The following is a 27220-nucleotide window of genomic DNA, read 5'->3' as shown; positions in this document are numbered from 1 at the left end:
ATATTGTGGTTTCTCCACAGGTCTTGATATTGCTCAATGAAGAAACAAACAGTGTCCGAGATTCTCTTATAACAAAAGTGTGTCCTGTTTTCCTGTCATCCACAGAAACGCTCACAGAGTGAAGCCATACCCACCTCCAAATTGTACATTATTTGTGAATATGCTAGTGAATGGAAAGAGAAGAGAGACTTGGGACTTCCTCAGCCTGAAAGGAAGAGACGGTGGAGTCTGGAGAATGAGAGTGTGACTTTGTGTGAGAGTGTATGTGTATTAGGTGATAGATTGTTTTGAATGGAAACAAGTTAGTGTGGTTGCTTTCATAAGTTTGTGTGTGTGTGCGTGTGTGTGTGTGTGTGTGGTTGAATGTTTGACTGTGTGTGAGTGTTATTGAGCTAGTGTCCTCCAGACTTTCATTTTTCTTCCTCCAGACTCCTAGTCACCAATAGGCACCATAGCGTCTTTGTTATTCACTGTACTGCCTTTATAATCACTAGAAGAAATAATCAAGTATTTATGTTTGTAATTACACCTGACTTTAAGCAAAATATTTTGTTATATTTTCTATCTGTGGTATTTATTTGTAGCTAGAGGTCATATCATTTTTATTTTTTTGTCATTGCCCACCCATACAGTTTACTTTTCGCCCTGTTACTTTGTGATTCTTTCAGTTCAAAGAAAAGATTTGCGCTGTCAGAGGCTTTTTTTTTTTTCTTTCATAGCAAGCTTTAACCCAATTACTGAAATGTTTGATGAAATTCCTGTACTGGTATCCTGCTGGAAAAAGACATATGCTACCCATATGCTTTACAGAAACATAAGCTGAAATGTTTTTCATTTTTAAGATTTTCTTGGCTTTTTGCCTTTATTAGACAGCACAGTAGAGATTGACAGGAAACATAAGGAGGGAGAAAGAGGGGAACTGACATGCAACGAAGGTCCCTGGCGGACTCGAACCATGGACTTCACAGTTACTTCACAGATATGCATCTTAGACCACTGGTTCACCAGGACGCCCCCCCCAGCTCAAATGTTTTTTCACAAAGATACCAACATCTACTCTCAAGTCATCTTTCACCATACCTACCTTGAGATTTGATTGTACAGTTCATAAGCTATTTTGTTTATGTTAAATTTTGATTCTTGAAGCAATCACCTTAAAAAAAAAAATCAAGAATGAAGTTTTGGATTTCTGTAAATGTACCAAATTTGATTAAATGTAGCCCATATTCATATCAAATATTGTGCTTTTTAAACAAACGAGAATAAAATTTGTATACAATCCAGGGTTTTGGTTTCGTTGCCTTTACACACTCAAGTGTTGATGCTGTTGTCAAGCAAGCAGAACTTACAGTATGTATCCAATCAGTAACATGGGTTGCCCAGGTTTAATCTTCTTCCTCCTTCTGTATTTTCCTTTGGCCAGTAAACTTTGTATAACAGCAGGAAAGAAACACCATAAGCCTTGTTACTTTTTAGAACAGTGCAATTTCTGCAGATGCACTATAGTGCATGTATCTGCAGTGCAGTTTATGAAAGCTGTGTTGCTCCATTTCCTTTGAAAGGCTAGTTAAGTCTGGAGATAATTTCCTGTCAGCAGTGAGCTGTATTACAACCCTGCTTCAGAGGGCCCTCTGCTTTGATAACTGACTCTCTGACCCTAAGAGACAGAAAGCATGTATGTGTGCGTATCAGTTTGTACATACTGTATACATCTCTTTAAGTTCGGATGTGCACCGAATGTGTTTGTGTCACTGCCAACAACAGATTCGGGTTACCAAAGCAGCAGCCGGGAAAGAGTTAGACCCTGTTAAAGTTTAATGTTTGTTTTCTGCACATGTCACTTGTCAACCCTCTCGGTTACTGTGGCCTCTGGCAACTGGCAGCTCGGGCCTTGAAACGAGTCCTTCAAATCCCAACTACAAATCATCACCGGGATTAGAGGAGATCAAAGAGGGCTAAACTGTAACCGCATCTGGGTAATCGGTTTGACCGATGAGAAACCAGAGGGTTGCTAGTTTAATTTCCAGCAGCGTATTCCAGCTGTATGTTGGCAATTTATGACTAGATCAATGGGGCCTGTAACTGCTCCAGGTGTGCTGCACTGCATCTGACCCTGCATCTGTGTTGAGGCTTTATGTGTGTTTGTAGGGGGAAAATAATCATACAGTATAGTATGTCATAAAGTGCATACTCTTACTTTGAGGTAAAACTTATGGAACTTTCCCTCCCTCTAAGCTCTTAGTAGATGCACATGCAGTTACCCATCCAGTCTGAATGGAAAAAGTTTGTCTGCAGTGACAATAAAGCCAGCAGTGCAGGGGACCTTGGCTGTAAAGACTATCCACAGCAGTCTCCGTGGCAACTGCATGCATGGCTGAAGAGTGATATTGCGTCTCCACGCTGCGATGAGCAGAAAGAGTGAAAAGAGAAAGGAGGGGAGAGGGGGATCTTGGTTTCACGGTTTGCAGGGGGAGCTAGCGTTACATGAGAGTGAATCGGAGTGATGACATTGTTCCTAAGTACCAGCTGAGTGCACCTATACATCCACCTCTCCGGAGGAAAGGGCTATTCACCTGTCACCAGCATTTGGACAAACAGGCAGATAGATAAACCCTATCCAACCTATCCAGAACGTGGTCTGCTCTGTTGTTGACACTTTGATATGTGTTATAGGTCTCAGGTGTCCTGATTGTTTCAGAGGAAATGAGGGATTGATTCTGGATCGTCAGGGTTCTGGGTTTCAATGACAGCCAGTGCATGCCTCATGCTGGATCCTGGACAAACATCACTGTGATGTCTGAAGAAAGACCATCCAGGTGGGCACGCATTAAGGAGTAAGGTGTTTCTCCTGATGCTCATCTTATTACTTTCAAATTTCAAGTATTCAGCCTGCTTCAAGGGGATATACTGTATCTGTGGTAAGGTGCACACACACAAAAAAGAACAGCTTTAAGGTTTTTCCATGATTTTACAATAATCAGTCAATATCTTCTTATTCTGCTTCTTGTTATGATTTACATGCTATGGGGATTTTCAGGGAAGTATTGTTGAATATTTTTGTAGTATTGCTGTCACTGAGGGATTCCTGAAGGATCATTCATCACTTTTACAAAGAGCCAAATGGAGAAAAAATATCCAGCGATTGCAGGCAGAGAAAAAGGTAAGTCGATTAATGGAAGATGAATTCTCACAAATGTGAGACCATGTTAAATAACTTAACACCTCATGTAAGGACATAAATATTGTGTGCACCATTGCTATTGGTCATTTCATAATTTCAAAGGGGGAACACTGACTTGAGCAGAGGAGAAGATTTCTCAGTGTGCAGACTTGCCAGGACTCGCTCTTTTTCTGTGAAAAATGCTCCCACTTGCTCCGCTGAACACTTGTATGCTGATGTAATGCTTTTCCCTTGGTTGTCTTGTTGTTGTGTGCTGCCTGCAGCAACATCCTTGTTTGTGTTGTGCCTCTCATATTGCTATTGGGATTATCAGTATTGGAGTTCACAATGGGTCATCCAAAATGTTATTTTGCAAATTTACAGACATTCCACGTTCACTGTATTACTCAATGACTGATGCTGGAATATATTTACTTGCATTCGGCATTATTTTTCTATTGTACACAAAGCTGCAGAGGAACTACAGCTGCTTCTATAGATTACAGAAGCCATGATTTAAAGAAAAACTGTTGCCACTTTTATATCTGTATCATTTATGCGATGTAAATTTTATTTATGGCACCTAATGTGTATGTGAAATAGTGAATAAGTGTGTAGGCCCTTCATCTTTGTGATATCCTTCCCTCTTGTCTCTAGGACCAGGTCCTGGGCGCTATGGGCTTCCTCCCACTATTGGATTTATGGGCCATGACTTCACCAAGCCAACAAGCCCTGCTTACTCTTTCCATGGCAGGATGAGTGACAATAGTGAGTCCTTCTCTTGCTTGTAACAAAGATCATTATTAGCTACAGTGGAAGGTTTTATTAATATTGTTTATGTAATTAAATGCTTTGTTGTTGTCTTGGACCAAACATTGATCTCAAAGATTGAAAACAGCATTACAGGTATCAACAGAATCATTACAAAGCATTTTATAGTAATTTATATAGTTACAATAGTTGACATATATCTTTGAAAATGATTTCATCTTCGTAAATACATCATATGGGCTAAATCAGAGTGGTATGATTCTTGTGTGATGTAATGTCAAGTTTGAGCCACTAGGGGGAGACAACACCTCATAATTGTGTAGTTATTTCTTACATTTTGCTTCTAAAATTAATTCAAGTCTATTTTAGGAGTACTGCATGATCAGACCAAACCAACAGAGGAGGAATGATATTGGACTTATGATAAATGTTTACTTTCCTTGCAGTGTATTGTGTTGACTCCAGTCCAGGGCCTCAGTATCACATTGATGCAAAAATGACCCGCTTTGGAAGAGATGGCACACCTGCATACTCAATGTTGGGCAGAATGAAAGCACAGAGTAAGTTCCTGTTCATAAAAAATATTTATTTTGCGTGCATTTTTTGAAAAATTAGTTATGTTATAATTAATTTAATAACAGCCTAATTCCTAGTTCCACTATTGTGACAGAATGAACCGTTATACAAGACATCTGTTTTTGACACTGCTAATAGAGATCCATTGTCAGCTGCTGCAACTGACAATCTGAACCCCCCTTCACAGGCAGACTCTACCAGATGGTGCTGAATTGATGGTTTATACTTTTCAACTGTTTTCTCTTCACTAGAGGAGCTCTTCCAGACACCTGGACCAGGTTCATACAGCCCTGAAAGAGCTCCACCATGCAACCTCCAGCGCAGGCCCCCATCCTACACAATGGGCTCTCGCACACGCTACCGCAGCATCGATTCAGTACCTGCTCCGAATAAGTACTGTCTCCCTCCACTAATGGGCCCTCAAGTACCGAACAAGCCAGCCAGTGCAAGCTACACTATGTCAGGTGCTTTCAGCACAGGAGGACCATCTGTGGATTTAGCCAAGACACCAGGGCCTTGCAGGTACAACAGTACGGACCCAAGTGTTTATCTGCCCCGACAGCCAGCATTTTCCATGCTGGGGCGTCACAGTTTTCCCAGAGATGCCACCAAGAAACCTGGTCCTGGAACTTATAATCCAGAGAAAGTGTCAGTTCACAAAGCTCGGGCCCCAGCCTACTCCCTGGGAATAAGACACTCAGAATTTGTCACCCCGCTGGTTGTCAGTGTTTCTGATTGAACATCATCCTCTCCTACAAAAAAAGACTCAAACACAATAATGTAATTTTTTAGAAAAATATGCAAACATATGTGAAGAAGTACATTTTATTTTGTTCTTTCAGCAACAAAGAACTTGTTGAATCAACCACGACTCACAGTCAAAATTTATAATACTGTATCTAGAAATAATATATTTACATTAAACGTACACAAGTTTAAAGAACAGTAAGTGTTCAAACACAGAAAGCTCTTTTAGGAAAAATGTGGGCTTGAGAAAAATAAAACCTCCTGCCTGTATGACCTCTCAGTAAATAAATCAATATCTCAACAAAATGACATCAAAAGACATTTAAAAAAATGCATTAAAATGTACAATTGACAGGCAAACTTTCACCATCGTGTTGTTCATAAGGTTATCATTCACAGTGGAATCAAGCTATTTGCCTCTCTCATTACCTCTATAAATTGAGGGAGTTTGAAAGGAGAAAAAACAATACAATTAAGGCTTTTCTACACTATACATTAGAACACATGTAGAGATGTATATGGGAGAGATGTATGGTCCAAAGACGATACAGATCAGCACAGATAATAGCAGGTATGTTACAGATGGTTCCCATTTAATCCTTTGGGAGAGGTCTTCTGAAAAGCAGTATGTGTGGTTCTGGAGAGTGAAGCAAAAAAGAAATGTCTGTCAGCATTGTCTACAATACAGTGGTTACACCATACAGTATATTGTCATGCACACAGCTGTGATCCACGTCCACCTAACTTTCAATACAGCCTAATGACACCTGCTAGGAGCTATTAAAAGGATAGGGTCAGATATGTAGAGCTGCAAAGATTAGTCAATCGACAGAAGGTTAATTGACAACTATTTTGATAATCTATTAATCATTTTGAGTCATTTTTATTTTAGTCTTTTAGTCTTCTATGATAGTAAACCAAATGTCTTTGGGTTGTGGGCTGTTGGTCAGGAGGAAAGAAGACATTTGAGGACGTCATTTTGGGCTGTGATCAACATTTTTCACCATTTGTTTTATGGACCACACAACAACTAATTGATAAATCAAGAAAATAATCAACAGAGTAATCAATAATGAAAATAATCATTTGTTGCCACCCTACAGATATGTTTCATGTCTATCTTAATACAATATTCAAATGCCAAATGTAGGCCTACATAGAAAGAGAAACTGGTTGCTGTAATGATTTCTCCTCTCCATACTGGTCATTAAGGGATTCCTTCCTAACTGACTACAATGTAAGAGGGCAGACAAAATACACAGTCTTTATTCTGCGCAAGAATGAGAAGTCAGAGTTTGACAAAAAAGTATTTATCTTCCATAGTTACAGTCTTTTTAGTACAAAATTCCCTCATTGCATTTCCCCAGATAGTATTTCCTTGGTGAACTGCAGTGCGGAAATAGTGACAGCTAGAGGCAATTGGGTTCTAAAAATACTGTTGCTTTAGAAGATGCCTGCTTGATTTGTCTAACAGACCGCTGAAACTATATATTTCCTTTGGCTGAGCTTCACAATACATTTTTTGAACTAATAAATGACGACGGTGGATTTTGTCCCATATCTCTTGTAGACGTGCCAAATAAAGATCCCTTCACAACACCTATGAACAGGAGGAATGATTGCAGCCATCAGTAGCTCTTTCAATATTCATATGGGATTGTGAGAATTAAAACATTTTAAGACAGACTTCAGAAAATGTGAATCTCTCCTTTAAGTCAGTGGTTACTCACCTGGTTTGTGGATCATGTAGTGAATCCAGCCCTGGCTCTGTTGCACCCCGAGTCCCCTCCACTCGTCTTCTGTCATGAGGTGGGAGGAGGGCACCAGTTTAGACAGCTGCTTTGGAAGCACGACATGCCTATGGGACGAGAAATATGATTTTCAAAACTGACCCACCAGGACACAGAAAATGTGTTATACAACAGGTCGGCAAAACAAACCATTTCAGGCAGCCAACTTTAATATAGCATTAACGCACGAAGCCTCAACTTACGATACTACTAATAGTATGCTTGACTCATTTTTTAACCATTAACTTTAACGCATATGAATTGCAGTAGCCGGACAACATTCAAACAAACCGAGTTTAGACGTGTGCATTAACGTTACAGTTGCCATGGCTAACGTTAATTGGGCCAGATGTTGTTTGAGTCATGTTAGCTTAACTTAGCTAAGTTATCAGTTAGTCAAGACAAATAACCTACTTACCCTTGTGCTGTCTTTTACTAAATTGACATATCAAAATTAAGCAACCAGCAGACGTTAATGTTATGTTGAGCCACCTTACTACTATCTTACCGTAGTTTGATGGTGGCTTACTTGAAAATACGTTAGTTGCCAATAATCATACCTGTACTCGAACTCCTCGTCGTTGTACTTGTCAGAATAGTAAATCTGTTTTTTAGACATTTTCAGTCGACGATAAGAGTCAAAGTTGGTGTACAAAAAGTTGTTTTCAGGTGATGTGAGGTAGCCAGCTAACGAATAGATTGCAAATCTAGCTACAACGATGTTGACGAGTGCCACAAGCTCCTGTCATCTGCCGCTGTTTTCAGAGGACAATTCAAACCTCAACGGTTCCCCGCAGGCCCCGGATTGGCCGAGGCGGCCCGCCCTCCCCTGTGAGATCGTCTATGTTTGGGAAGATGACCCACTAAGCATTGAAACTACAACCCAATGAGGAAGCACGGTTTGCAGCAGTGGGTGTGTTTCAGCAGGGATGCTTATGGCAAAAACGTAAATTTCAGCTAGTATCTTAACTGTCGGTATCTTACTTGGGTGTTTGAATATGATATCTGATGTATTTGAAAACGTTTCTGGTCAATCACAGGACTTTACTAAAACCGAAAATAGGGGCTCAACGAGAGCTCTTGGTTATTTATTTTCTCTGCCACGTTGCGTCTGTTTTGTCGACGCAAGGGTGCTCGAGCTTGACGTCGCTCGAGCCTGACGTAGGAGGTAGAGGTAAAATTGAAGCAGCAGTAAAGTGGAATAAGGATACTTGTTGGTGAAATTTGTAATTAAAACATTACTTTTGACAATGACATATCCCTCCATTTAAAAGAGGGCACCAGACATACAAAGCTAAAATATTAGGTAGTTTGCAAATCATGGTTGGAAATGTCTGCTTGAAAATCTATTCAAGCCTACAGAAAAATGTAGCATTTTAATGTTTGAAAGTTGTTGTCACTCTTGTTGCCAATCCAAGTTATACCTACAATAAAATAGCTCCATTTTAAGTTTATTTTGCTACCAAATAATTGATAATTATATCTTTAATAGAAAACATACAGGCCTGTGTTGTTGGCTGATTTGAAGCAAAGGAATGAACACTTTATATGATTTAAGCTATTTAACTTATTTATTGAATAATGTATTCAATTATACTTTTATTAGATAGACTACAAGCGACATTTTTCATCTCTGGGATTTCACTCTGGATAATCCAGGGACTGGAGTGACCAGACGGTTTTATAGTCTTGTTTTGGTGCATGTTGGCTCCACTGTCATACTGTCATGACTCACTGGGACACTTGAATAGAGGAATAGAGCTGAGCCATCGTTAACGTTATTAATGACACCTGTGCTTTCCTGCTATGACAAGTCCTGTTACTGCTACTCAATAATATGCATTGAAAAATGCATCAGTCACCTGGTATATTTTTGTTGGCCTTACACAGGGTAAATATGTTACTTTCTCAGTCAATAATTTGTTAGTACATTAAAAAATAAACTCTCTTTACATTTTAACCGAACAGTATTGTTTTGAGGTCCTGTGCTGCAAGCAACCCGTGTTGTTGTTCTTGGTTGTAATCGCTGTTGTCAGGGTAATGGCTGCTAATGAGTGGTGGTGTATTCACAGCATGATTTGTTCCACTTGTATATGCAAAATACCAAAGTGAGGAGGTAAATATGTTAACTCTTCACACACAGAGAAACACATTATTGTTGAGTGTTTGAAACTGCAGTGTAACATCACATGCAATTAAGTAATGCATTAATGTCCAATCAAGCCTAGTGCAATCTTTGTAATGATTGTTATTACATCTATTTTAAAAACACTTTTAATTAATTTGGTTTTAATTAATTCTTGTATATTTTACTTATGTGTGCATTATGTCGTCAGTGCAGTCATTTGTCATGTGACAGAAAAAAAAGGGACAGAACATACTGAGGACGGTGCATGTATCGATTACATCTGGTTTATCAGTAACTTTTTATACTCCGTAGCAAACTAACAAGAAGTGATTGGCTGTTTGGAAGAAGGTGGGGTGGCAGTAGTGGTGTCACACGGTTTCTGATGGTGGTTTGTGTGTGTGTGTGTGTAACCGTGTGTATGGTTTGTTCTAAAATGGACTCCTGACCAGTGATAGGAAACAGTTCTCTCAACCAATAGCTGCAGCTGCTAAATACTACTATGATTGAACCATACACATTGCTTATGTGTGATAAAAGTCATTGGATGTTCACTGGGCTGGATCTTATTTTCATCCCCTTTCTCCTCAGAGCCTGACATATAGGTAAGCTTCCTGCCATGCCTTTCTGAATAAGTTTTAATACACCAACTTTGTCATTTCAGTAGCATTTGTTATAGCGGTACACATTTCGGTCAGGATCATGTTGTATGAATTACAGTTTGTGTAATGTGTTGTTTCTGGAGTCACATTTTGTTGGACGGAGAACATGATGCTCCTCTCTTACACTACTGTCTAAACTGATTATGGGAGTAAACAAATCGAAATGATTTGCTTGATTGAATTTAAGCAATTTACCTCGTTTGACAGGAACATAATGAGCTTTTCCTTGTGTGTGTGTGTGGGTGGCTTTATTTAGTCAGTTGATTACCCCTCTTTTTGCGTAACAGATGACCCTGACTATTGGCTTATTTCACAATCAGTGCAGACATCATTCACATCTATTTGTATTTTGCAGCTGCTTGTTTTTTAACCATTGAGGATTCTTTTTTCTTTGTTGTCCCAAAAAAATAATCTTTTGGATCATTCATGACACAATAAAATACATTAGCCATCTTTTTTTTAATACACTGTATTCACTCTCACCTATGTGCATGATTTGACCACCACAAAAAAAGAAGAAAAGATTTGCAGTGTAAATCCCTGCTTAACCCACTTTGTGTTTCATACCATGAATCCTGAATGCTGTTGCATACAGTACATTACTTTTGGGTGAGGTGGGAAAATCTCATTGTTAAATAGTGGATAAGAAGCGAGAGTTAAAATGATTCAACAGGGAGTGGGGGAAAGGCATGAACGAGGGTAAAAGAAGTAGGGAGCTAAAAGGATCGTGCTGAGATGGCTGATTGCTCTCTGGGGAGTCGGATGGGAGGGGAATTGAGAAGAGAACTCAGGCAGATGGGATAGGGTGGATGTTTTCAGAAATGTAGTCCCTTATGAGTGTGGCTGCTTTGTTTCCTTTATCAAGTTTTCGTCCGTCTATTGCCAGGGCAAATGGAATTACACACACACACACACACACACACACACACACACACACACACACACATCGACTCACACAAAATACACTTTAACTAATTGGATGAGGCTCTTGCCTGCATTTATTCACCTTCACTATCAAATCTTCAGTTAATATTCTGTTTTGGGTTTCAACACAACCCTATCAGCCTCTTTCTGTTTTTCCAGAGTAGAAATATCGTTGTATGCATTTTCAGTTCAGTTTTCTACACATGAACAACATTCCCTTAATAAGACTCATTATGTCAGATTCTTATTACAAATTAGCAAAATGCATTGATAGATGAAAAATACAAAATATAATGATAGAGGGAATCAAGTACTGGGCAACCAGGTCCTTGCTGGAAGCCAGTAATGCTTGCTTATTCTGCAGATGTTTAGCTTTCAATTCAAATAAGCTTTATTAACATGGATTTTAATGTTACATCATTGAGATGATTTGATATGAATTGTTATGTTTTACACAAGACAACAAAATAGATACATAGATAGATAATTACAAGACTACTAATCATACATATCATCTTGAAAGAGAGCGAGATAAAAAAAAAATGAAAAGAGTGTTGACTTTTCTTTGAGGAACCAAATAACTTGTCTGTCTATATGTGAGTGGTTTGAGATATTATTCCTATTCTAGCCAAAAGATAATGTGCACTGACGCAGATTGTTAATTTGCTTAATAGTCTTTATACAAGAAGAAATAGCTGCTTTGTGTGTGTGTGTGTGTGTGTGTGTGTGTGTGTGTGTGTGTGTGTGTGTGCAGGGTGGTTCAGGCAGATGTGTTTTAGCTAATACAGCCTGAGAGCAGCTGAGCAGGGCAGGGCTGATAGACTCAATGACATCATCCAAAGAGGGAGAGAGAGAGAGACACACTGGGAGCATACGAGCGAGCTTGCCTAAGGCAGTGAAAGGAAGCAGGCCAGCTCAGATAGAGAGGAGAGCGGCATGAGAGTGGGACAGTGTGTGTGCGTGTGTGTGAACGGGAGAGGACCAGACAGCATTCAGTTGACTTTGACAGGGATATAGGACTCCGCCTGGAAGATTTTCTCTCCAGTTTTTGCCTCCTCTTCCATTACACCTTTCCCCCTCCCCCTTCCCCCTTTCCCCTTTCCCCCCTCATCCTCTGGCAGTTATCCCCCCCTCTCAGCTCCTGCTTCAGGCGGCTCCTCCGGGCATGCTCCTTAAGCCAAAGTATGGCCGCTTTCGCAACGAGTCTGTGACCTCCTCTGACGACCTGATGCAGAGCTTAGCCATGAGCGGCAAAGTTGTGGCCACACCGGTGGTCCCCTCCTCCACCCCAAGCCTTCCTCTGCCTCCCCTGCCTCCTCTGGATCCCAGTGCCAGGTCCTCCTCCTCTGCTGGGGCTACAGCCCTGGCCGACTCCCCTTGCCTGGATGGAGAACAGGATGCCACCACGACCTTTTGCATGCTCATTCCTAAGATGCCCCAGTGGAAGTTCTCCAACTCCCTGCTCAGCCGGAGCCCATCCAACTCCAGCTCCAGCTCCAGCTCTAGCAAGGACTCGGGCAAGGCAGCAGCAGCTCCTTCCCACTCCTCTTCTTCATCATCACACATGCCCAGTGGTGTAATCTCAGCTAGTGGCCCAGTAGCCAGTTTAGCAGCGGTGCTTAACTCCTGTGACCCTGTGTGTGTCACCCCCTGTTCCCTACAGGCCATTCGTGGGCAGAGAGCAGTAGCAAACTCTGCCAGTCCAGGGGGGCATGGATTTGGGGCCACAGAGGCAATGGCGAGCCCTGGCGGTTCTAGCAGCTCCAGATCAGGAATGAACCGCAGGACAAGGGTGGAAGGCATGTGGCTGGGGGGAGAGGACTTCAACCAGAAGGGCAGCTTCATCCACAAACCCTCCCAAGGCTGGCTGCACCCTGACAAGAAGATTGCAGGACCAGGGGCCTCTTATATTGTCAGGGTGAGTCACTTTGCTCTCTTACAGGCCACCTTGTTTTGAAAATGTGCACAACTAACTTTTCTTTTTCCGGCGCTCACAACAACTGCCTCCTCACAGAAAACAGCCAATCACATAATATTAATGACCCCATTTAAAGGCTTCACTATCTGGATGGGAAACAAAAGGACACCACGGTGCCAGGCAGTTTGTTATGCAGCTCATGTGGCGAGGGCTGGGGAATACATAATTTAATCCAGATAGATGGCTTGGTGTGGCTGGTTGGGAGACTGCGTCAGGAGAGCACACAGGCGTCATAGTAGAGAGAGATAAACCATGAAATTATGTGTACAGACTGAAGTATGGATTGATATTCTACAGCATTGTTTACCATAGGTTGAATGCATCATACTATACTTAGAGCAATAACCATCTGTATTCATAGTGTTTGTAACACACCTGATTGTAAGCTCCCACTGTAAGCTTGTGGGAGTGGTGTTCTTTGTGTGGGTTCAGGATTGTTTACATTCATGGGTGGAACAAGACCATAAGATTTTATCTATGAAAATGTATTTACAATTCTTCAGCACAGTGAATCTTAATCTTCTAATTAGTCTTGCCATTATAATATAATTACATAATATAATTAAATTATCTTAATTCAGAATATTTGTTCAAATATTAGGTAAACTCTTTGTGTTTTTATCAAAAATAAGATACAGAAAAGTGTTGGGGTGTCCCACCAAAACAATGACAATGATTATAACTGAAAAAAATTTGTATACTTAAAAGATATATCTATCGGTGTGTATTACTGATTTGTGTTTACAAAGGGTTACCATACCAAGCAGACTGCTTGACGTCAATGTCAATGATCTCCCCTTAGTAATCCCCCACGCCTGTTCACCTCCGCCCCTCTTGGACTGCTCTTCTCCCCTCTCCTCCTCCTCAAACTAATGACATGGCTCTTGATTAACCCAGTCTGAGGCCCAAGCACGCTTTCTAATGGCATTATACAGGCACCATTCATTCCTATATTCAATTACATTTAATCACAGTCAGCATCATGTGATGTGGAGGAGGAGGACGGTTGGACCGGTATGGGAGGGGTCCATCTGGGATCAGTGATGAGTACGTAGGAGCTCTCATCACCATGCAAGGCTTTCCTTACACAAGTGCTCCTCTCATATTTGATTGATATCTCAGTTAATTGCCAAGCTTTTAACAGCTTATTGTTGTCAATTAGCAATCATTTTAGATGACCTATGTGAACTAATGCTTGAAATCTATTTCATGGCAGTTGAAGCTTTACTACATGTGTGATTCAGTGGTGAATCTATGCAGGGAGGAGTACTTGCAGCATGTATTAGTGTCAAAGTGACAGTAGATTTCTGCTGTGCTGTGCCATTTTTAATCACCTACCATAGTGCACAGCTCTCTCTTTCTCTCTCTATTTCTGTTTCAGCGCCTCTTTCTCTCTCACTCAAATACAGATGCACCAACACACAAACACCTCTCTGCTGGGAAAGACACATATATGATTCTCCAGTTTCCTCCTTTGCACTTTCTCTCTGTCCACGCAGCCGTGTCAGGCTCTGTATCTGGCCAGCATCTGCCGTCTTCCACAGCCAGGACACTGCAGCAACAATCAGACAAAGCACTGCAGCTGCCAAAGCAGTTATCATTTAGAGAGCTGTATCAAAACCAGACTGCTATCATTTTTTACTGTTACCGTACAATCTGCTGCACAGTATTTGCCCCTCAAATTACAAAATCTGTAAACTGTAATGTAATTTTCTGTTGCTATCGGTGCAGTTTCCAGAAAGTTCTCCTACCATGCAGTGGATGAGTAGCTCAGTGTATTGTAGCATGTGCCACAATATGCTGGGATGAGTGCACAAAAGTGTGAAATTAGAAGAAACTTAACTTTCCACAATGTGGAAAATGTATCGCTTTAGGCTGTAGGCTACTGAACTTGAAAAAAATAACAGAATAATTCACTGTCTACACTATTCAGAACATATATGTGTCTTGGTCTGACCTACATTAACAGTACATTATTGGTAAAATGGAAATTGGATATGTTCTGCAGAGCTGACAGCGATAATACATAAACTTTAACATAGCTCTTGGAGGAAAGTTTGAAAGTGGATGCCAGTGTTATTAAATTTCTGAAGAATGCTTCTTGGAAAGTCAAAGTCCCTGCAGCCATAAGAAATAGCACGCTACAGACTTGGCCAAAAGGATAGGAGTGCAGATAGGGTGATAGAAGACGGGATGCGTTGCATCAGCAGATGAGTGTGTGACAATGGAGGCATTGGCAGAGAGAGGGAAAGAAAAAAGAGAGACAATTTTCCTGATGGAAGACTTCCCCCGTCTCCAAATCTGGTTAGAAAGCTCATTAAGCTCTCAGGCTCAAAGGCTGCTCTCTATCGCTCTCTGTGTTTGTGTGGCCGCTGTGTGGTCTGTCTGCTGTCGGTTGCAATCACAGTAACAAACCTGAAAACTACACTAAATGTGACATTGACTGAGCTAGAGTACTTATTGGATGGACAGGATATGAATTATGTAGCACCATATTATTTTCATAAAGAGTTTGTAAGATCGCTGAAGTGTTTTATATCACAAGATTTGTATAAGATTTAAGATTAGTTTTGGGATGTCTTTTCAAGCAGCCCAAGCACTTGGGCAGCGATCAAATGATAGATATAAACACTCAAAGAAAACAAATTCCAATCCAGTGACGGTAATCAGCATTAATGGACAAGTCCTAATATTGCTTCTCACTAAAATAAAGTGTAATAATTACACTTTATTTTAGTGAATCAGTTTATTCACTGTGTTTACTTACAGAGACAAGGTACATTAATGAACACTGTTAATGTTACATAGTGAGACAGAAGGTTTTCATTAGTTGTTTCTGGACAGATGTACAGTACAATATATAGACGTTTCATTAAACATAATTTTACTGTATAGGTATTATATTTATATTATATTTATTTAACAATGATATTTACAGAAATGTGTAGTCAGGTTTTACTCATCACTACATCATATCATGTAAATTCCAAAGATATTGCAAATAAGTACAGGACATTCTCATATGCATTGACTGTATACACAAACACACTCATTCATAGCATCCCCCCAGAGGCCTAGGAGGCCACAGTTTGTCTATGATTGGGAGCTCTGAGTGCTACTAATCTAGTCAAGGTGCCATTAGCACCCCAACCTGACAGCCATTATGAAGCTGCTCAGCTGGCTGCTAGCCACTGGAGTACACTTAAATGCCCTATATGTGGATGTCGGTCAGATTGTGATGCTTGTTTTAAATTGTTGTAAATAGTCATTGTTGCCAATAGACAACAATATATTACACTCTCCAGAAATGTCTTTTTTTTGAAGTAGAAGAAGAAGAACTGCAATGCCACTGAAACTTTTTACTGCATATGCAGCATTTTCTATAAATATTTAAAGTGAAAATAGAAAGTTTTAATACTTTTTAAAAGTGCACTGTGTAGAATTTAGTGGCATCTAGCAGAACAGACTTGGCAGAAATTGTATATAATATTCATAAGTATGTTTTAATTAGTGTATAATCACCTGAAAATAAGAATTGTTGCGTTTTTGTTACCTTAGAATGAGCCCTTCATACCTACACAGGGAGCGGGTCCTCTTCCATGGAGCCCGCCATGTTGTCCCGCCATGTTTTTACAGTAGCCCAGAACGGACAAACCAAACACTGGCATAAGAGAGGGCGTTTCGTGTTTCATGACCACCATAGGTTCTCCTACATGCTTGGAGGGGGAGGGAGAGGGGGAGGGGAGGGGTATTCAGGTGGTTGCAATCTGCAACCTCAATGCTAGATGTCACTAAATTCTACACACTGCACCTGTAAATCAATAGTTTTTTTGTAATTGCAGCATATGTTGTTGAAATTAGTCCACATTTGAGATAGTGAATCTCTAATTTTTGAATAAATGACAAGTTCACCTGTCCATAGCCATATTTTAAAACATATTTTAACATTTTTCTTGTTTTGTGTGTTTGTCTTTGCAGTACATGGGCTGCATTGAAGTGTTGAAGTCAATGCGCTCCCTGGACTTCAACACGCGGACCCAGGTGACTAGGTAAGCTGGTAAACAACTCACTTGATGGCAGTGAGTCAGAAGAATTTGACCTAAGATGTCAAATTGCTTTCAGTTGTGTGTCAGTTCTGGGCTGGTACATAGTGTAGAGTAGGAGTGGATATTTTAGATTTTCATGTTCACATTATCAGGAAGTCAGTGTGGTGTGAGACATATGTAAAGTATGTTCCTTTTGTCGTAATAAGCTTAAAAAATATAGTCACACCTGCAGCTAACATTTGGGGAATGTAGGAAAACTTTCTTGTTTTTTAATTGACAGCAACACAACTTTTCTAGTCATCTCACCAAAACCTGCTCAGTCAGTTCCTGTGGAAATGTAATGCCAATTCAAATATTTAAAAAATTAAATCAATACTAAAGTCACAAGGTGCACAATGGCAGCAATATGGTATGCGTTCTGTATGTCTGTGCCGTTGTTTTTTTTTGCCCTACACGTGATGTTATTGTTATAAAAGCATGGGAGAAGTGCACTCCTCCTCACTCTCTCTCCTCCACAATCGATCGGCAGTAATCTGAGCCCACCAAGGCTTAAGTGCAGGGGGGAGGAGGCAGCTGAGATGGAGTGATAGAGAGAGAGAGATCTATTATTGATGATGTTTGCTAATGACTATGGAAAGCTGCAGTGGTCCCCATGAATGCACCCTGCTGGATAATGTCTGCGGCTGTAGGGGGGGGGGGGGGGGGGGTGTTCTAAACAAAACATCAAATCAAAACATTAGCAAATGGAGACACCATACTGACTGTAGCACATAGCCTAACCCTGCATATGGCTCAGCTGCAGTATGACTGATTGTATGACATCAACTTAGTTACGATTGTTTTGGTGCACTGATGATGAACAGATTTTGTATTTGGACTGTTTTGCACTTTCCCTTAGTCAAATTCGCTTTTTCTATCCAGCAGCTTGGGTGAGGCAGTTTATCAATGTCTGCTTTAAAAAGCTTTTAAAAAAGATGTCCAATATTTTCAGTTTTTTGCTAACGACATGAGGCCTGGGTCTCTGGCTCCCTGGGGAACATGGCACTGCCCATCTGTCCCACAAGGCCAAAGATCAATGATTGATTGTCTCAGTCAATCTAGCTTCACAGGATATTTCAATGTGTGTGAATTATTGTAAACACAGCCTGGATGCAATTCAAAATCAGCAATTTAAAGTTAAAGCCTATGCATCTAGAACCGTCCTTTTGTGTTGTTTAGTTTACAGACTTGTTGAAAAGTTAATTTTGTCCTCGAAAACTACAACAAATCATTCAGTGGTTGTCAGAATTTCAAAAATGCACTTCAGCTCCTGGATGTTAAGAAGGTACCTCCTATCAACAGTACTCTCTGTGTCATAGTGTGAAACAGCAACATAAGTGATAACTAGGCCCAGCATTTTATGGCAGAAACTGCAGACAAAAACAATAACAACAGCCCATTTCCTCCTCCCTTTGCCCATCAGCATGAGTCATTCCAACTATTATGTTGTTTTTCAAAAATCCCTGAGAAGACCTTTACTCGAGATGGGGCCTGGGACGCTGCTTTTTAAATATTTACGAGTCACTCGATAGGGGCAACTGGGTTCTCGACTGCCGTCCCCACCGTCCCCTGGCAGTGAGAGCATGAGCTCCAGCCTCAAATTCACATTATGCCTTACTCCTGCCATCAGACACACAGGGGACAGATGCCTTAAACGCCCATTAGGCTGTCATTCCTGGGAGTTTTCACAACCGCACTGCAAAGCTGTATCATATCAGCAGAGAGAATTGCACTGAGAATAGTGATGCCTTGAAGCTGCAGAAGAAGATGTGGAATTGCACAAACCCTACTTTATTTTCCTCTTCCCTAATTTAAAAAGGAGTAAACAGGAACTTCATAAACAATCACTGGTGATGACTGTCATTGTTTTCTGCGTATGATCTTTAACATCAGCAGTAACCAAGGCCTGTTTAGAGCTTGTGAACAGTCCTGCTGGAAACCTTTTCTTGACCTTTACACTTTGACCTATAACCTTAGCCTAAGGGAGGGAACACAAAGCTTCTGTTCATGTTTAACCTCAGGTTTTTCCATTATTGTGATGCAGCAGTTTTGTGTAGCTCTGGACACCAGGCTTAACCTTTAAAACAGTTATACTTACAATACTTATTGTTGTTGCTGGGTTGTTAATATTTGGGTACACAGTCAACATTAATCCACATGAGTTTTAGATCATAAATGTTTCCTTGTTGCATCAGTGTCCCACTATGGTTTGACCTCTGACCTTTTTTCATTCCTGTAATTAGGGAAGCTATCAACAGGCTCTGTGACGCTGTGCCAGGCGGAAAGGGGGCTTGGAGGAAGAAGGTCAATAGTAAACTTATAATCCTACTTTGCATGTTTCATTGTTTCATTATCATATTTGCAAGTAATCTGTATAGAATTTATGACACAGAGCAGAGCAATAATTGTAAGAAACTTAAGACTGTGTAAGAGAGTCAGCTTGGTAGAAATAACTTGTTGTGTGATGCTTTGTGAATCTTTTTGATACGATAAAACATGACATCTGTTGCTCTAAGCAGGTTTAAGCAGGTTTTCTCTCATGACAAATACAGTATATGTATATGTAAAGTATAACTGTGGTTTAATTTTGTGACTGTAGTTCAGAATTTCAACTGTATCTTTGTCATGCAGGCCCTGAACAAAGCTCTCCAGTCCATCATGGGGAAGAGTAACCTGCGCTTCGCAGGAATGAGCATCGCAGTCAATATATCCATAGACGGCCTCTGTCTGCTCATCCCCACCACACGACAGGTATGATGCTAAAGTTGATCTGTAATCATTAGACTGATAGATCTTTCCAGTAGCCAAATGTCACTGTCCACTGCCAATATGAATGTTTCTTCTGTGACTACAACTAAATTAACAATTATATATTTGTGAAAAAAATATTATTTTGCCATATTTTTAGTTAACTTCTCCAAATGTAGCCAAATGTATCCAACACTTTCCTCAATAGATACCGTAGGTGTGGTTGGTCATGAGTTAATTGATGAAAGGAATCCATAAGTATGTGTTTTACTGAAGCATGTCAGTGCTCCATGATGTTTAGGACATTTCTACTCTCTCTAATGTCTGTGAAATTACTAAATCATTTTAATTATAGGTATGAAAATGGTTACATTTTACATTTAATGGGTTTAAGTCCAAAATTTATATTGGTCAAACTCTAATCTGTATTTCATTGAGGCATTTGACCCATTGTCCTCTGGTCCATTTATGTTGTCATATATCCAGTAATCAATAATAAAAATGAAAAAAGGGAATACTGGAAAACCACCTCTGTTTTATCCACTTATCTCTTTCAGGTGATAGCGCACCATCCCATGCAGTCCATCTCATTTGCCTCAGGGGGAGACACAGTGAGTGAAGTGTATTACTCCTTGCCCTCCTTTATGTTGTTGGAATGGACATCTTGGCTCTCTCCACGTATCTGACTGGATTGCATTTTACTGGTTTCCAATGTGACTGAAGAATCAATAACGGCTTTAATTTAGTTATACATATGTTTAATTTATCTGGTCTGATCAAATTTTCCTCCTGTCTGTTGCAGGACACGCCTGATTATGTTGCATATGTGGCCAAAGACCCAGTGAATCAGAGAGGTATGTACTGAAAAGCTTCTCTTTCAGGTTCACCACTTGTTTCATAACCACGCACATACAACAGCTTATTGTGTCTTAAACATGGATTTCTCAGACAGTGCTGCATTATAACTGCAATGATAGTTTAAATCACCTACAGTTCTTGGTATAAAATACAAATATTTTGAGCAAGATATCACCCCCGTTAAAAAGAAAAAAATCAACATTTAGTGTTTTGGGAAGAATATCTTAAAATAGAAGGATTAATACAAGGCCAGGAGCTTTGTCCTAAAAGTATGTAGAAGCTGGAAAAAACGTTTTTTATCTCACTAACTTTTTTTGTCTCTCTCAGCATGCCATATCCTGGAGTGTTCAGATGGTTTAGCCCAGAGTGTCATCAGTACTATCGGCCAAGCCTTCGAGCTGCAATTCAAACAGTACCTTCACAGTCCTCCTAAAACCATGGCGTCTATGGAGAGGTAACATCATGAATTACTGTATATAAACAGATGAAAAGTCATAAGATGATGATCATTTGTCATAATAAATCAAGGAAAGTTCACAAAAATGTTACTACAACCAAACAAGCTAAAACTGTAACAAGTATAAAAACTAATAATACTGCATTAATATACATTAAAGCATTACAATTGTACACCTGCAAACATTTGTTGACACTACAAGAAGTGAGAATTCACTTCAGAGGCTCTCGTGAATTCAGATGATATTTTAGGGAATAATTCTACCAGCTCTCTTTGGTTATCATACTCATTTTGACATTATAAATACTTTGACACTGTACTGTCCAGACATCCTACATAAAAGCACTTAGTCACATTTTCCACGACAAAAACCCGATCCTCTGTACAATTCTCGGATTTCTTTGTTATTCATTACAAGCAGACGTGATCATTTGTTCTTGTATTACCTCGAAATCCATTTTATAATATCGATCCTTACAGATCCTCTCACCCTATCGCCAAACCTCAGGTGTTTCAGTGATGCCACTGCAGGACACAGGAGGAACTCCAGACGGTCTTTCTGTTCTGGTTTCAAATGAACATCTTCCTGCTGCCAGCATAAGCAGCTCTGGTGATCTATATAAATCTCCAGCATATTTATATAGATCACTTTCGGATGTGGAGATGTCATCTGATCGGACATAATCCATTTGAGAACCTAGATCTCCTTGTCCTATCATTATTATTACTATTAATATCACATATAAATAATAATTATAAATATAAACATAATTGTCGTTTAGATTATAGAAGTAGTGTCTTTTTACTTTCCCCCTTAGATCTTAACATTCTGGTTGTGTGAACTTCTTAAGGTCTGTCAGGACAGAGGAGCCCATGTGGGGGGAGGATGAGGACTTCTCTGAGCACGATTACTACAACAGCATCCCAGGGAAGGAGCCTCCTGTTGGGGGAGTGGTGGACTCGCGGCTAAGGCCCAGTGGAGCCCTCCTTGGTCACATCCACACTCAGCCGCAGAGCAAGACAGCAGCGCAGGTGAATCTCCAGGAATGATTTTAGAAACAACATGAAGTTAAAATTGTATCTACAGAGTCACTGGATTCTGGTACGGAAGCTTTAGCTATGCAATTTTTTCCTCTTAGACTTAGTATTTCCTCCACTAATATGTATGCACAAATCATTTGCAATGTTTAACCCCCAACTTCACCTTCTAACTTTATTACAGACACAGTTAAGGCTACATCTGGTCATTATCAAGTGATGTGTGACTCAGACACAGGCGTATCTCCCTCATAAACTGGTGACTGATATGTTTTGCTGCTCCTTCCCAGTATTGTTTACATAGAATTAAACTGTAGGGGCATGAAAACATACTCCATAACTGTCCCCCTGATTTGCCTGCACCATAATTGCCAAAGACAAATATGATTACATAAAGAGTCTCGGCTCTTTTGTTACCTATTGCGTGAGAGAAATCACCGCTCTCTCTGCAGCTTGTTCAAAATATGGTGACATGCTGTAGCTAATGTTTCAAATAGAGTGCCTCAAAACTACATTATGTGGGGGCAAGAGATCAGGGAGTTGTTCATTCAGGTAGAGATACAAATGTATTTAGCCTGTGTTCTTCTAGTGTGTATGTGTGTTTGCAGATGGGCTCACTGGTTAGAAGGGAGCAAACATCTTACCCTCCTGGTCAGCTCTGCTATGAACTTCACTGGGACACAGAGACAAACAGCAACTCAGGTGAGACACCATGTGGCAGCACTTAGGTATAACATCTAGAAAAAAAATAAACTTGTAATCTTTTACACCAGTTTATAAAAGAGAAGATTTCTCGCAACAGTTGATATGAAATTTTATCATTTAAAAGAGAATAAACTGAAGGCTTTTGAATGGATTTTAAAGATGTGTAGGTGTGTCACTCTCTCTCTTTCTCAAAATGTTCGAGATTTTTCTGACTTATTGTGGTACAAGTTCAGTCAACAGTGCGCTTTGTGGCCTGGATGAGAGTTGTTACTTACATTCTAGCACAGACAGAAGCTCAGTGTTTGGACACTTCTCAGGATCGTCCTGATAGCATCAAGGTTCTTTGGATCTTTAATCGGGATGACCTTCCATGACTCGTGGTTCACATTGTCTGTCAGTTTCGATAGGAGGGAAGCTTAGGTTGTCCTCATAGTTTTCTGGATTGCATTCGCAGCCTATTTGTTTCCACAGATTTCCATAATGGCCTTCAATTCTGAAGTAATCCATTATTTTCTGACATTAACACAACCAATTAAGTTATTCAAAACCATGAAAGTTTGGTACGTTTTGTTGCAGAAGTTATCTGTATGACTCTTTACTGTTGATATTAAACATTGGATTTGCAATTGAAAAAGTTGAGTGAAGTTAGAATATACTGTAGATTACTGTACTGTAGAAGTTTCATTGTGTACAAGGTTATCTACAACCCTTTTAGCTCAATTGTTACAATCATATAAATCGTTGCAACCATACAGGTTAGTGCAGTACTTAAAACTAAATGCAGAAATAATTGTTAAAACAGCCCAATAATAAGTTAATGAAAATAACACATGATATAATGGTTAAGGATTAGACTTAACTGGGTCAAAAAGATTGTTTCCATTTGGAAAAATATCCAATAAACGCCAGCAGTTAACATTTTATATTTGATATTTATATTGTGAAAAGATTGTTTGGATTTTAATTATGACATTTACCATACACCTCTGGTTTAGTTTATACTGAAACTGGCTTGATTATTGAAACTTATTTGTGGAAATAATTTGTATACATACTGTAGTTGTATGCTGTAGCACTGTAGCTGACAAAACTCAATGCTGCCAATTGGGTTTTCTACCACTAGAGGGGGCCATATAATAAGGCACATAAAAAATGTATCACAAAGATATACACATACGTGACTGCACACCTACACGAGCAGCTAGAATTCAGTAGCATTTTTAGAGCACCTGTCTTTTTCAGGTCTGACATCAGATGGTTACCTGTGTGCTGATGGCCAGCCACCAAGAGACTATGAGGAGCATCAGTATGTCAACACCCAAAGTTTGGAAAACCTGGATTCACTGGCACAGGGGCCTGATGGACACAGAGGGTCCAGGGCACCCGACAGTCCCAAGAAGGACCTCTTTGACATGAGTAAGTCCTTAGATTCGGCATGATGTATTCTGATCATGGATGATGTGGAGATGAACTTGTGTTTTTTATTTGAAAAATACTGTAGTGCTCTCATTTTTAATTGGTGAAATAGAGGTGTCTTTAAGGTCCAATGATTGAAGAACTTCAGCAAGAACTTCTTTGTTTGAATATCTGACCTTCAATACCTAGAAAGTATGCAACATGACATCTGATAACAGCATACAGCTTGCTTATAGTTATCTGATCAGTTAGCCTGTGTGTGTTAATTTTATACCAAAGGAACAAGACAGGAAAAACATCTAAGGCCCAACTTTATACAGAAAAAGCATTCATTTGCTGCTACATGTGAGTTTGTTTCACTCTATTATCACTTTCTGTGGGCAGAGAAGGGTCCTTACCCAACTTCAGACATTAATTTCAGCAGATATGGGAATCTATAGGGTCAGGGATGCTCCTTTGCATTGTAATTTAACTTACTGATTATGTGGATATGATAAGACTTTTTATAAAGCTCATTGTTCCCCATGTAATGATTACTAACCTTTACTGTTTGATGCTCTATGAGCCCTACATGAGTGCTTTAGATTTCACCATTTTTTACTCACGGACTGCTTCATGGTCCCCAACAGGGCCCTTTGAGGATGCCTTGAAGCTCCACGAGGCCAGTAGCGGAGCTGCAGCTGGAGGTTGCAGGGCTCAGGCTGGAGGTGGAGGTGTGCAAGTCCTGGAAGACCAGTGGCCCAGCCCTCCACGCCGCCGAGCCCCTGTGGCCCCAAATGAGGAGCAGCTTCGCAGGGAGACCTGGTACCACAGCCGCATGAGCCGACGAGATGCAGAGAAACTCCTGGTCCGAGATGGAGATTTCCTCGTCCGGGAGAGCACGACCAACCCAGGACAGTATGTGCTAACTGGCATGCACTGTGGCCTGCCTAAACACCTACTGCTAGTGGACCCCGAGGGAGTGGTGAGTCTGGCAGCAAGCCACAATAGTTTCCCAAAAATATGTTTACCGCCCATCAACTATACTGATCCTACTTAATTCATGACTTTTGAAAAGTTTTTTAGCTGCACTGTTTCTCATTGCAGATTTGTTAATTTGACTATTGTCTGATTCATTCGATGTATTGGTCTGCATTAAAAAGAACACTTTACATTGATCACAGTGACTGTCATTCAGTACTGTATGGCAAACACAATCACTTACACTCCATCTCTTGCTCTCCTCTATAAAGGTCCGGACCAAAGACATGTTATTTGAGAGCATAAGTCACCTTATCTCATATCACCTGAAGAATGAGCTGCCTATTGTTGCAGCAGAGAGTGAGCTCCACCTCAAACAGGTGGTCAGGAGGAAACAGTGAGCCATCTGGACCTGCATGGGACGGTAAGCATCTAATGTATGTGAAACTTTGTGAAAATAATTTGTGATGATTAAGATGGAATTGGGGATTAAAGACAAATATTCATATTTATGAAGATTCTCATTAAAACCTTGCATATTTTCAATAAATCTTAGCTGGGTGTTGTTCACCTGAGCAATACATTCCTGCATTCAATAATGCAGACAGATTATCTATTGTCAGACATTTGACAGTTGTATCTATGAGGCTACACAATAGCTGTCTTGACCTTTAGCCTGTGTCTAAAACAATGTCATCCTTCTTTCTCTCCCATATTCCAGCGCTGAATTATTCTGTGCCCATGGAAACCACAGAAAAAAACTGTATTTGGAAATCATTCATTCATCATCTAGGATGGATACTTGTCTGCAACAAAGGATATCACTGATATTTTCTTTTCACAGACAAGTCTACCAAGGAGAGTGAGACATCTCCTTGTACTTTGCTGCCTTTTGGCTAGCAGGATCAACCAAACTGTCATAAACTCAGCATGCAGCTATGAAACTAACAAACCAACCGGAATCCACAGCTTGACTTATCCCAGAGCTGGAAAATTGTCCACCAAAAAAGCAGAAATTAAAGAGAGGACTGTTTTGAGAGGACCCGACTTCAATAAATCTCAGAGAGATTTGATGCACAGTGACGAAATGTCCTACAATGCCTGTCATGTGCTTCCAGTCTACCCGGCCTTGCCTGACCAGTCAGTCACACAGAGCTGCTCCTGTGTCGTTCACTGAACATATAATGCACATTGCCAGAACAAAACTGTCACTGATTATCAGGTGCAGACACAGTATAACATATAAGAGGTGTCAGGTTCCATATTCAGTGGTTTATTACAGTAAAAATGCAAGAAGTGACATTACTGTGACAGCTGAAGAAATGTACGTTTCATTGGGATGTAAAGACTGTTACATGTTCACAGGTCTGCAGTACCTGACTCTGTGATGGCACAATGGATACACACTAAGCATGATTCAGTGCTGGATTTATAAGATGCAACCTAAACTACAAATCCACTATTTTTATTTCTCCATAATAACCAAAGCACCAAAATCCCACTTTTGTTATATGATGCTTTATAAAGTTGTGTTGAAAACATAGACCTATTATTAAACATAATTACTTGCTGGGTATAACCTTTCCCATTCTCTACAATGCAGTCATACTATATCTACATGTAGACAGCCATGTGTACACACAGACTATTGTCTTAAAAGTGGAAATTTTCATCACATTTACCAAAAAATATCAGTGTTGTGTTTGTTAGGGGCAACATACTGTATGTGTTGTATAAACCTGTGGACATTATTGCTCAGACTCAAATGAATACTACATCATGGGTTAAAAACAACCACTCTGCATACAAACTCAGTATATCCATGCCTGTATTTTCCCCAGCCCATCCAACTTCAGTGCCTTAGTAACTACAGATACAGGCATTTGTGTCAGAGTGTATATAATGTGCATTTATGTATGCTCCTATTGCAAAAGATGAGTTTTCTTGCAATGCCAATGAATGACTGAACAAAAAATCAGGATGATTAAGCTCTTATACTTGTGAACAGTAATGTAAGCTGCTCTTGTTTTGGGGTGAATAATGTTTAACACTGTCATATTATGTCATGATTGTCATTGTCTGTATGAGTGTTTAGTCCCTTCACTCCATAGAGAGCACTTCTCTGCAGTGATTGATTCGAAAAACCAGGGATTTGGACAGCAAATTAAATCCTTTATTTGTCCCGGCTCAGGGAAATACATCACTTTATCGATTGTCCTA

General features: G+C 40.1%; 4 protein-coding genes across 8 annotated transcripts in view; 3 read left to right on the top strand and 1 right to left on the bottom strand.

Annotated features, from left to right (window-relative positions):
* cpamd8 (C3 and PZP like alpha-2-macroglobulin domain containing 8) overlaps positions 1–1281 on the top strand; it is a 42627-nt gene extending 41346 nt beyond the window's left edge. For both annotated transcript variants that reach the window (XM_044361801.1, XM_044361800.1), the window contains one exon: positions 106–1281. In XM_044361801.1, coding sequence (XP_044217736.1) covers position 106 — 1 coding nt within the window. In that variant the 3' untranslated portion in view covers positions 107–1281. The remainder of the gene's footprint in view (positions 1–105) is intronic.
* A 1839-nt stretch (positions 1282–3120) lies between these two features.
* On the top strand, positions 3121–5560 carry odf3l2b (outer dense fiber of sperm tails 3-like 2b). The gene is made up of 4 exons (XM_044361777.1): positions 3121–3160; positions 3818–3928; positions 4378–4491; positions 4759–5560. Exons 1-4 carry the CDS (start codon positions 3121–3123, stop codon positions 5244–5246), a joined length of 753 nt encoding a protein of 250 aa, XP_044217712.1. The 3' UTR covers positions 5247–5560.
* cks2 (CDC28 protein kinase regulatory subunit 2) lies at positions 5319–7813 on the bottom strand. The gene is made up of 3 exons (XM_044361545.1): positions 7605–7813; positions 6985–7112; positions 5319–5891 (listed from the first exon to the last, which is right to left on the bottom strand). The coding sequence occupies exons 1-3, from the start codon at positions 7661–7663 to the stop codon at positions 5848–5850; spliced, it is 231 nt and encodes a 76-aa protein (XP_044217480.1). The 5' UTR covers positions 7664–7813; the 3' UTR covers positions 5319–5847.
* A 101-nt stretch (positions 7814–7914) lies between these two features.
* On the top strand, positions 7915–27208 carry shc2 (SHC (Src homology 2 domain containing) transforming protein 2). 4 transcript variants are annotated; one of them, XM_044361542.1, is made up of 15 exons: positions 7915–8218; positions 11877–12673; positions 16712–16782; positions 19062–19122; positions 19450–19569; positions 20124–20177; positions 20369–20420; positions 20752–20878; positions 21733–21913; positions 22528–22621; positions 23867–24040; positions 24320–24385; positions 24670–25004; positions 25273–25424; positions 25845–27208. In XM_044361542.1, the coding sequence occupies exons 1-14, from the start codon at positions 8053–8055 to the stop codon at positions 25399–25401; spliced, it is 2427 nt and encodes an 808-aa protein (XP_044217477.1). In that variant the 5' UTR covers positions 7915–8052; the 3' UTR covers positions 25402–25424; positions 25845–27208. The 4 variants fall into 4 exon arrangements, with proteins under 4 accessions (XP_044217477.1, XP_044217476.1, XP_044217478.1 ...); XM_044361541.1 differs by having other exon boundaries at positions 25722–27208; XM_044361544.1 differs by having other exon boundaries at positions 8158–8218; positions 12419–12673; positions 25722–27208.
* The last annotated feature ends 12 nt before the right edge of the window (positions 27209–27220 follow it).

The sequence above is a fragment of the Thunnus albacares genome, chromosome 9 (genome assembly GCF_914725855.1).
Source record: "Thunnus albacares chromosome 9, fThuAlb1.1, whole genome shotgun sequence".
Lineage (NCBI taxonomy): Eukaryota > Metazoa > Chordata > Actinopteri > Scombriformes > Scombridae > Thunnus > Thunnus albacares.
This window is presented reverse-complemented; position numbering and strand designations above follow the sequence as displayed.